Source organism: Gymnoscopelus microlampas (genome assembly GCF_963454915.1).
Source record: "Gymnoscopelus microlampas genome assembly, chromosome: 4".
Taxonomy (NCBI): domain Eukaryota; kingdom Metazoa; phylum Chordata; class Actinopteri; order Myctophiformes; family Myctophidae; genus Gymnoscopelus; species Gymnoscopelus microlampas.
The window spans coordinates 4,177,810-4,188,814 of record NC_139941.1 but is presented as its reverse complement, the minus strand read 5'-3'; the positions used below and the strand labels follow the sequence as shown (position 1 = coordinate 4,188,814).

The 11,005-nt window shown below is 43.2% G+C and overlaps 2 protein-coding genes across 3 annotated transcripts; one reads left to right on the top strand and one right to left on the bottom strand.

Moving 5' to 3' along the window:
* Positions 1-939, top strand: LOC311043145 (GPN-loop GTPase 2-like; the record flags this gene model as incomplete). The annotated part of the gene is made up of 1 exon (XM_084054329.1): positions 1-939. One exon carries the CDS (start codon positions 1-3, stop codon positions 937-939), a length of 939 nt encoding a protein of 312 aa, XP_083910455.1.
* A 1,717-nt stretch (positions 940-2,656) lies between these two features.
* On the bottom strand, positions 2,657-8,148 carry LOC311044354 (OX-2 membrane glycoprotein-like). Of its 2 annotated transcripts, none has more exons than XM_084055854.1 (8): positions 8,020-8,148; positions 6,075-6,416; positions 5,359-5,664; positions 5,185-5,223; positions 4,988-5,081; positions 4,794-4,841; positions 4,078-4,161; positions 2,657-3,983 (listed from the first exon to the last, which is right to left on the bottom strand). In XM_084055854.1, exons 1-8 carry the CDS (start codon positions 8,063-8,065, stop codon positions 3,974-3,976), a joined length of 969 nt encoding a protein of 322 aa, XP_083911980.1. In that variant the 5' UTR covers positions 8,066-8,148; the 3' UTR covers positions 2,657-3,973. The 2 variants fall into 2 exon arrangements, with proteins under 2 accessions (XP_083911980.1, XP_083911981.1); XM_084055855.1 differs by lacking the exon at positions 8,020-8,148 and adding an exon at positions 6,939-7,011.
* Between the last annotated feature and the right edge of the window lie 2,857 nt (positions 8,149-11,005).

Below are 11,005 nucleotides of genomic sequence, written 5' to 3'. Positions count from 1 at the left end.
ATGTCTATTCAGCCCTCAACCCAGAGATTACGTTTTGGCCAGGTGGTTATTGGCCCCCCGGGGTCAGGTAAGACCACCTACTGCCAGGGAATGCTGCAGGTGTTGGGTTACCTGGGACGTAAGGTGGTTGTGGTGAACATGGACCCTGCCAACGACAGGCTTCCCTATCCCTGTGGTGTGGACATCTCAGATCTGGTCACCCTGGACGATGTGATGGAGAGCCTGAAGCTGGGGCCCAACGGTGGACTGCTCTACTGTATGGAGTATCTGGAGGCAAACCTGGACTGGTTGGAAAAGAAGCTGAATCAGCATAAAGACTGTTACGTCCTGTTTGACTGTCCCGGGCAGGTGGAGCTCTACACTCACCAGAACTCGGTGAAGAACATCTTCTCCCAGCTGGCCAAGTGGAACTTCAGGTTGGCTGCGGTCCACCTGGTGGATTCTCATTACTGCGCTGACCCGGCCAAGTTCATCTCAGTGCTGTGCACCTCTCTGTCCACCATGCTGCATGTGGAGCTGCCCCATGTCAACGTTCTCTCCAAGATGGACCTTATTGAGCAGTACGGCAAACTGGCCTTCAACCTGGACTTCTACACAGAGGTCATGGACCTGACCTATCTTCTGGACCACTTGGCTGCAGACCCCTTCTTTAAGAAGTTCCACCGTCTAAACAAGAAGTTGATGGAGATCGTACAAGACTACAGCCTCGTGTCTTTTGTCCCTCTCAATGTGGAGGATAAGGAGAGCATGACGCGGGTGTTACGGACCGTGGACAAAGCTAATGGTTACTGCTTTGGAGACCTGGAGGAGAGGAACCTGCAGGCCATGATGTCAGCTGCTGTGGGGGCAGACTTCCAGTTCAGCTCAACACTGGGACTGCACGAGAGATATGTTGAAACCAATGAAAAGACAGTGGAGGAGGAAATTATGGACCTGTGAATTACTGGACACATGAATGGAGGTAACGTCCCTCTCCTGCACTGCTTTACAGAGGAAGATGGGAAACGATTCAAACAAAACACCTTCTTATATCAGATAAAAGATGAGACCCCCCACACCTGCATGCACTCACACACACACACACACACACACACACACACACACACACACACACACACACACACACACACACACACACACACACACACACACACGTGCGCCACTAAAGCCCTATACTTCTCATTTGACAACGAATAGCAAAAATAGCCGATCTACAAGCTTGCAACGTGTCACAATGCGATGCTCACACAATGCGACGTGATGTGGCGCGTTTTGAGCTTGCAGATCAGCTTTTTTTCCTAGTTTTGAAAACATTTGTGATAATGTGCCCAAAATAGGGATGCTACTGTAGGTTGAAAGTGGTGAAATCTTCTTTATAATGGCATGTACTCTTCCCAGGTGAACAACACCACCACAAAGTTATTTTTATGACCAATTGACATGCATGAATGGCATCTGTGAATGCTGGTGCATAGAAAAGCTGTGCTGGCTCCCTTCAGGACTCATGTCCTTCATTTGTCTCTGGAAAACTCGCCTGTGGATGTGTCCTAAATGACATGAGTCCAAACTTCACCAAATCCAAAACCAAATCTTTATGCTGGGCATACTGCTAGCTGCCTCAGACCAGTTGTTTTGGAACTCTGAATGTATCCTCTGGTTTGTGATTGTTATTTTTCAGGGGATTATTTCCTAGTATTTTATTGATTCCTTTACTTTGCGCATGTCAGTAATGTAACACAAACACATCTTCTGGTGAGCTTGTAGAACAGATTTTTTTCACCAAATGTTCTGTTATTTTTATGACGCCCAGAAAAGGGCCGCTATGGTTCAAGTGGTTAACTTGTCTTGGCATGGTGTGCTCTATTAATAAACTTTATGATGTCCATGAAACTGTACATTAAGTATATTCAAATAATATAAAGGGATTCTGGAAAAAGCCCTTTATACAAAGAGGGGTGACCTGATAGCCAAGTGTTCAGTGCATACCACTGGTCCAATGGCCTCATCCATGGTTCCATTATTAAAGCATAAGAAATGCCCCCAAAAATAAGAAATAAATAGTCCCCCCACACAGAGGCAATGCTAACTTTCATCACACTGCACAGAAGGTTTTTCTTCGACTGCATCTGTAGAGCTCCCGAAAACTTCCAAAGGAAGATGAATAATCTTGTCAAGGATCAGGTTTTATTATCGTTTTGATATTAATATTATTTGACATTATTGACATTTTGTCAAACCAACACTAGATAAAATGTTACCGTTGTGCATTTCTGCAAACCACTCAACATTACATGCCAATATTTAGGCCGGGTCAGGTTTAAGCGTTATCTTTAGGTGTTAAATTTAGGGTTATGTATGTTTAGGGTTGGTGTTACTGTTAGTTATTTACTTGGAATAAAAACAAAATCTAAGCACATTATAGGCACGTTCACACACAACATTTTGGGTATTTAAAAACATCCAGCTTCAACACTCCTTTTGCACTTTGCAGAAACATACTGTGAGGTTTTCTCTGGCCACCAGGCTGTGCATCTAGCTCTAACTCACATCTGAGGAGATGTTAACTCTGACCTCTTGTGACGAGTTGTGGAACTGCAGTTGGTCTGGAAAAGTAGCATGTTTAATTTAAATATACATCTGACAACAGGGCATAACAAAGATACAGCACAATATGTATATAGACATGTATATACAATCAATTCCATTATACAGCATACAAATATACATATAATCACATACTGCACTTTAAAATAAATGTGTTAAGCTGCATTAGTCTACATTTCTTTTTGGTGACTTATTTTCATGCTAGGTGGGGTTTCTAAAAACATAATCACAGTTTTAACAAAAATCACACAAAAATCACAAGGTGCATGGTGCTAGCTGCCTAAGGTTACTTACATCAATCGTCCTACTTCAATACCAGCCCTGTCACATATTGTACTGTGCACATTAAAAAACATCATCGTAAAGAGGGAATAAAGCTAATTAGATACATTTAACAAAAAATACCGGCAGATCTACAAGTTCACAACACGTTACATTGCAATGCACTGTGAACTTGTAGATCTGCCAAGTTCGCCACAGAATAGGTACACTAGGGTTCATGTGGTTAGATATATTACACACTAAATTATAACCAATAATATGCATGTTATAACAAAATAGCATTTCACCCCCATAGTAAGTGCAGTTCTATTCAAAAATGAAGAAAGGTATGACTAAGGTTTCAACAACAAACAAACAAACACAACAAACTTAACTGATAAGGACTAAACAAATACAGATCTATAAACTGATCACAACCAAAGGCTTTAAACAACAAGGCACAAGGTTTGGCGGACAAGGAGGCGAGTCTCCACCATTTAGAAGTAGTTTCTCAGAGCTGTCATGTCACAGTGCAGGATTTGAAGGATCCCGGTACCTGCACCAGCCAATCCAAGGCGATGGTGTCACGACAGCGCTATATGGCATCGCAGTTCCCGCCCCTTCCGGGTTCCACTGCAAAACACTCAATGCATTTTTCCCATTGACTTTTCCAAAAATATTTATATCAATTAATTTAAGCCTAGAATCAAGCCATACAGGATCCTGGTGAATCATGGCCATAAAACCTTTTTTTCTGTGATTTTTTTATTTTATATTTAATGATATGATATACTATATTTAATAAATACCCTTTGTTTTGCCGTTTTGTTTTTTCACAGAATCAAACGTTTTATGGCCATGATTTACCAGGATCCTGGATAGCTTGATTCTAGGCTTAAATTAATTGATATAAATATTTTTGGAAAAGTCAATGGGAAAAATGCATTGAGTATTTTGCAGTGGCACCAGGAAGTGGGCGGGAACTGCGATGCCCTATAGGAGCCGGCAAATCAGCGGTGGGAACCAATTTCCAGCCGACATTGGCAGTCAGCTGTCAATTCCCCATAGGCAGTGAAGCTGTCAGCGCCAATTGTCAATTTGACAGCTGTCATCTCAACCTTGCATGAATACAGAATAAAAAAAGTAAATAGAATAACAATACTAAATAATATACAGCAAATAATAAAAAATATAGCTGGTCATAACACCTACCTTGAAATATCATGGGGTTGGGTATTGACAGGCTTGTGTAAACCGTTGTCTATTGTAATCTGGTGGGAGACAAGCTTCTTTGTCCTTGAAAAGTGAAGAAGAACAAATTCAAGATTTTAAAAAAGCAAGAAAAGAAAATAGATAAGCGTGCTCATTGGAGCGCAGGTCTCCACCAGGCTGAGTTGCCTACCCAGGGCCTGCAAAATTTGAAAGGCAGTCATAGCCAATTGGAATGGAATCTTGATCACATTACCACAGAGATAATATGTACCGATTTGTGTGAGTTTTGGACAAAATATAGTAGCAAGAAGTGTTATTTGAAGAGAAAACTAAATCTTGTCAGGCGGAAATGGTCTGGGGCGGCACCTCACCACATCAGCGTGTTGGGCAGGAGGAATAGGACGAACACAATTCCATGATTTCAATATATTTACATACAGTACCTGGACTGAGGCAAATGTAAACGACTGTGTACACAGCATAATCTACCAGTGCCGCCTGATCGTGTGCTATGGACTGCTTATATTAGCAGACCGACCGAATGAGAAAGCTGCTTTAACATCACTCTTTGTCCTCCATACTAGCACAAAGAGTGATGTTAAAGTCATTTTCTTATTTGATCTGTTCTTGGTGAGGACAGCCGAATACACCATTATGCAAGGTGGAGTGTGCATAACTTTAATAATAGTTGATGCCCAGGTTTTCAACCGACTTACTCTTGTATCGTTGTATGGGGCGTCTGTTTCAATGGGTCATTGTTTGACCTAAAGGAGAAGTTAGAAAAATATTCAGGTTCAGCTGAACTGAAACTCAATGACTTACTGTATATTAAAGAACCTAAAGGAACATTTTGAAAAATATTCAGGTTCTGCTAAACTGAAACTCAATGACCTATATTAAAGATTGTTACCGTGTTCTTTTTTTCCCAAGTCTGAAGACTGCGATGATTACACCAATGACAACACCAATGACAGCAGCAGCAGCAGCACAAATAACCAGTATAGCTGTGAGGAAAAGATGGGACATATCCATGTACTGTATGTTCTCACAATGAAAAATCTCAGGATCAAACAGGCACATCAGGCTCATTGATTAAAAAGAACTTACTGGAACTATTCTGATCAGCTTCAGATTCCTCAAGCACATCTGGGAAAAGAAAGTATCATAGAGTCATAAGTAACATCATTTATCTATCCATCCAACAATCCATCCACATGCATATCTGTTTTTAACACTGAACATTTTCTGAAATAAAATAGTAGAAGTGAAACCATCTCTCACCACAACACAGGTCTTGTTCATCAGAAGAAATGACCCTGGATGCCTCCTTGACGATCCCGGAGTAGAAACGCACCACACAGCGGACCTGTATGCTGTTGCTACAGAACATTTCCATTGTGACAGTACTGGTCACTGTGACGGTACCGTTAGTGTTGGCTGTATGGCTGGTGGTGTAGTTTAAAGATCCTGGGTGTCTGGAGACCTCCAGAGTTACTGTCGGAGCAGGATGGGACACAGTCGAGCAGGAGGCACCCATCAGCTTTGTGCCACTGGGTTTTGTGATGTGCAATATTGGCTCAGGTTGCTCTGGAAGAAGAAGAAAAAATAAGACCCTATATATAGCAGTAATAATATGTATTCTCAGTTTGTCACACCCCAGAATAATGTGTTGTAAACCACCCAGACAAATTTGAATTAGATTTGAGGTTGAAAAACAAGGACACACACGCGCACACGCACGCGAGCACACACACACACACACACACACACACACACACACACACACACACACACACACACACACACACACACACACACACACACACACACACACACACACACACACACACACACACTTATAGATACATCTGTAAACAGGAAAAAACATAGCTTGCAAAGCTTAAACCTTATTTCTGACATTTTTATGGCTAATTTATTAAACAGTCAACAGGTCAACAGGTGTCAGACGGGCCAACGACATCAGGACCTCTTCTTACCGTAAACTATAAGGCAGGATGTTCTGTGGATGGATCCTTCAGGGAAGGCATTAAATATACATCTGTAGCAGCTGCTCGCATCTGCTTTGGTTACATTCCTGACCACTATGGTACTCCTCTGCAGTCCTGCGTCTTCAAACTCTATTTTCCCCTGAAAAGGAGGGATGATCCTGGTGCCATCACGTTTGTTATAGGTTGCAACAGTCTCTGTTCCTCCTGATAACATTTTATTCCATGTAATTTGAACAACGTTCTTGGGTTGTGTGAGTTGGCAGGTGAAGCGGGCGTCCTCTCCCACCATGACCCTTACATGATCCTGTGTTTGGATCATCTCTGATAGACCTATAGGAGGAGGAGGTGATAGTTATAAGAACATAAACCATTGACAGTGCAAACAGGTGCATAGTGCATACTGCATATCAAACCACTCTTTATTTCCTTCTCTATTTTTTCTTCTTTTTTATTTTTTAGAAGACCTGTTTTTGCATTTAAAACTGATCTTTAACTATTTATTATCTAGAAACAAATGTTGTGGGATTATGTTCTGCAAGAAAAATTGGGGCATTGAAGTTACCTTTTGTTAACAATATTGTATTTCACACCAGGTGGCACTGGCTAATGACATAAATAAATCATTACATTGGTGCAGCGCTCTGACTGGAACTGACAATGCATCACTATGCACCAACGTTGTTGTTTTTTCCTATTCAAAAACAACATGGAAATCTGTAGCCCTAGAATGTCTGTGATCTTACATACATTTCATGTATTCCAAATACACAGTCATAGATCACCCTCGTCGACGCGCTGTGTAGTGACGATCTGCGCGGCCATAAAAGTGCTCTAAACTCCGTCTGTACTCACCCAATAATTAATTCCTAAGACTTGGAGTCATATTTTGTCCTCTAGTTTCATATCCATTTGAAAGTTCTGCCAGAAAACGTGTGTTTAGTCAAATATCTCCACTTTTCCACGAGCTGCACACGGACGACTTTCTGTACGGGCGAGGGGCCCGGGAATGAGTGCAGGACTGAATATATGTAAACTTCGGGTGCATTTCTCCTTTCCGACATGTCGCCTTTCCGACGTTGACGAACCCTATACCTAACCCTAACCCTAACCTTAACCGCACGCGGAAGCCACTAGTCGGAGTGGTGAGATGTCGGAATGGAAGGAGCACCCCGTAAACTTCTTTTAGGACGCACAAATGTTTGGGACACACAATTGGCAGATGGAGTGATTCATTACCCCGCACCAATCACAAGCACCTGTCAAGTGTGTTCCCCATTCGTTTGTGCTTCCCTGTGTCAATTTGTTTCACTCAAGTCCGTGCCCCTCGCCCCTCGAAAGTCGTCCGTGTGCAGCTCGTGGAAAAGTGGAGATATTTGACTAAACACACGTTTTCTGGCAGAACTTTCAAATGGATATGAAACTAGAGGACAATATCTGACTCCAAGTCTTAGGAATTAATTATTGGGTGAGTACAGACGGAGTTTATAGCACTTTTATGGCCGCGCAGATCGTCACTACACAGCGCGTCGACGAGGGTGATCTATGACTGTGTATTTGGAATACATGAAATGTATGTAAGATCACAGACATTCTAGGGCTAGGAAATCTGTGTCCCTGAAAAAATGTAGGCTACAGTTGTGCACATCATTTTCACTACTTGTTTTGAACGTATTGTAAGGATGTCTTTAATAGCTGCAATACCCACTGATAGAACGTATCTATATATATGCAACTTATTGCACTGTAATTTTCTACTGTTCTACTTATTGCATAAGTCAATTACTTTAGATAATTATAGGTAACATTAGTTGAATAGAGGCTATCAATAAGCTGACTGCTATCATCATCTACAACCACTAACATTGCATTATGGTGATGTTTTACTTATGAAAACATTTAACTAGATAATGAAACGTCAGATAATTTAACCTACCTTCTGTGGAGACTACCAGTAGAAGCGTGTAAACAAGATGAGCCATTTGTGTTCATGTAATCATGTAGGTTACAGCTACAGCCGTTCAAAAATAAACATGAACCATGAAGTTTGTACTGTCACTGTGGAGTGTTCACCTCGCGTCACCTAAGTTTGGGAGTCTTCGGCTTGGATCCTGGACAACAGGGGCGCGGCCACTGAGTTCTGATTCAAATCAACAGCCAATGAAGAAAAGGGGGCGGGATCCACATGCAGTGGGTGTTGCATCTAAATTAGTCTCGCGTGGCCAGACTGTTGCCTCCCACAATTTACAAATGTTTCCGACTTCAGAGCAAGATATATTTAAAGAAGGTAGGGTCATCTACGTCATTTTCGCTACCATGCAATTCCAGTCGGCAGATTCGTCGCACCATGGGAGGCAGACTGCAGCCGTGACTTCGGTGGAAAGTGGACGAGAGACGGTGGACCAGCTTATGAACAAAAAATATCTATGAATGACTGAGACCTTTGTTAAGTAATCGCTTCTGGCAAATAAAAGAAGACATATAACACATTGTTTTCTGCTGTGTTGCTTTTCGATGTGTCCACTGTATAAGTTTATTGAGCTGTCTAAAGAGCACAAAGTAGGCAATACTGCCGAGACAGAAACCAGTGTTGCCATGTCCACTTATTATAAGCGACTTTGGGCTTATTTTTCTGTGAAGTTGCTTGTAAACATTGGTAGTTGCGGGTTGTGGTTTTATGGGCTTTTTTCTAAAGTGTAGTTGATTATTTGGACTTGGGCTTCACAATTTTAAAATTATTTTAACCAGTGGTTCAATATGTTTATGTCATGGACCCTCAAATTAATATGTATTTGTCCCTAACCCCCATCTGAAAGTACCAGATTTGTGTTGTTAGTGTTTCAAAAATCCTCAATATTTCACATTTTACTTCAAGATTTAAAAAAAATAGCAGATCTACAAGCTCATAACGCGTTGTGAGCTTGTAGATCGGCTATTTTCAATGTATACAGTAAAGGTTTAAAGTGCTCATAATGGCCTAGTGCAAGTCTTCAACAGGGGTCCGCAACGCCTAGGGGGTCCACGAGGTACTGCAGGGGGTCCGCGAAATTGTTGCTTGATTAGACAATAAAAATAAAAATAAATTATATACATATATATATATACAAATATTTGATATATGTTTTTAAATATCCATTTGTCTTCATATATCTTTTTAAAACATCTTCCACATTTATGTATTAAATAAATTATGATATCTATAAATGATTCTGTCCATTTTCAATAGCTTGTATACATGATTATTGTGCAATTGACAGATTGTTGTTCTCGGTTAATAAGGTATGTTTATAAATGGCAGTGCGGCCACCCTACTCACTGTACCCTCCCCGTACATGTATGTTAAATATAAAAGCATGAATATATTAATCTGTCTATTATTTTTAATAGAATTGATGCACAATAACATGTATGTTTATGAAACACAATTATATACATAATTATACAATATACCCCCCCCCCCCCCCCCCCCCCCTACGAAGGGGTCGAGGTAGGGTAGGGGGTCCCTGCTCCATCTCCCCATCCCCTGGCCCCCGGTGCTTCTTTTGGGCTTGTTTTCCTAGACCTAGTTGCTTATTTCCCTCTCACAATCTGGCAACACTGCCAGAGAGGATTTTTGTACAGTCTATGGACGATACATTCCACTGTTTAGATGCCTCAATAAAATTATACAGCGTGCTAAAAAAATCCGAATTGATTGGATAAAAACCTGTGATATGTCTTCTTTTATATCCCCTGGGGGGGTCATGCCTATGTTCCCTCAGCCCTATGTTCCCTCAATCCCTAACAATTTTATTTTATCCAAATTAGTCCCTATGTTCCCTCAGCCCTATGTTCCCTCAACCCTATGTTCCCTCATCCCAAATTAGACCCTATGTTCCCTCAGCCCTATGTTCCCTCATCCCAAATTAGGCCCTATGTTCCCTCAGCCCTATGTTCCCTCATCCCAAATTAGACCCTATCTTCCCTCAGCCGTTCCTTCAGTGTCACATAATGGCCCTTCCATAATGTGCTGTTGGGGTCACCTGTTGGGTTCCCCCAGGCTCCCCAAGGTATCCCCCAAAGGTATTAGACTATATATAGATATATTATTAGTACGTTCTAAGTTATAAGACTTCATAAACTTTTCTTTACACCGATGATGATGGTGACCACAACATTAAATTGTGGCTACGTGGTGCAGCTCCGACGGCCCAGGTGAGGCGCGCACCGTGGGGTTGCCGGTCCGCGGAGACCCCCGTCTCGGTCTCGCTAGGTCGGGTTGGGCCACGGAGGAGTGGGGAGGAGGCCGGGGCCTCTCTGCACGTGGTCCCGCCGCGCCTGGTCGGCAGCGTCCGCCGAGCAACCAGAGGTGCACCTAGAGGTGCCGGCGGGGCCCTTGCAAGAGGCGGGCTACGATTACCAATCGGTCAGAATCAATTGTGGGTTCCACGGCCCTTGCGGGCGGCGTGGTTCCCGGAACACAGTGCTTTGACTAGAGTGGCCACTGTGGCAGACGGCGGGCCCTGCATTCGGGCAGGCCTACCGTCCGTCCAGAGCATCCGCACGCCGGATCAACATATCCGGTCTGGGAAAAGTTGCCGATTGTACCGGGAGAGAATTTCAAAAGAGGGGGCCATGGTGGACCCCAGATCCTCCTGGGCTCTCCGAGGACCTCCAGGGCGCCCATCCGCCCGGCCGTGCCCGAGCGGAGGCCTCTGTCTTCCCATAAGCCCGATGGCCACCGTGGCCTCCAATTTCATGGCCATCGCCGCTCGGCCCACCTGGGCCGCCCCAGACGGAGCCTCGCGTCGGGCATCGCCACGGCCAAGCTCCACAGGTACGTTCTAGAGTGAGTGGGCGTCCCGACCGGGAGACTTTTTCACAGGAGGGAGGCAGTGACGAGCGGGACGCCTCCTGGGCCACGGGGAGGGGACAGGGAGGTA

Excerpts from the sequence above, each read along its gene's own strand:
- LOC311044354 (XM_084055854.1), bottom strand. The coding sequence starts at position 8,065 with ATGGCTCATCTTGTTTACACGCTTCTACTGGTAGTCTCCACAGAAG. Across the intron at positions 5,224-5,358 it reads TGAACAAGACCTGTGTTGTG|ATGTGCTTGAGGAATCTGAA; the intron begins GTGAGAGATGGT and ends TTCTTTTCCCAG. Across the intron at positions 4,842-4,987 it reads CTTGGGAAAAAAAGAACACG|GTCAAACAATGACCCATTGA; the intron begins GTAACAATCTTT and ends CTTCTCCTTTAG.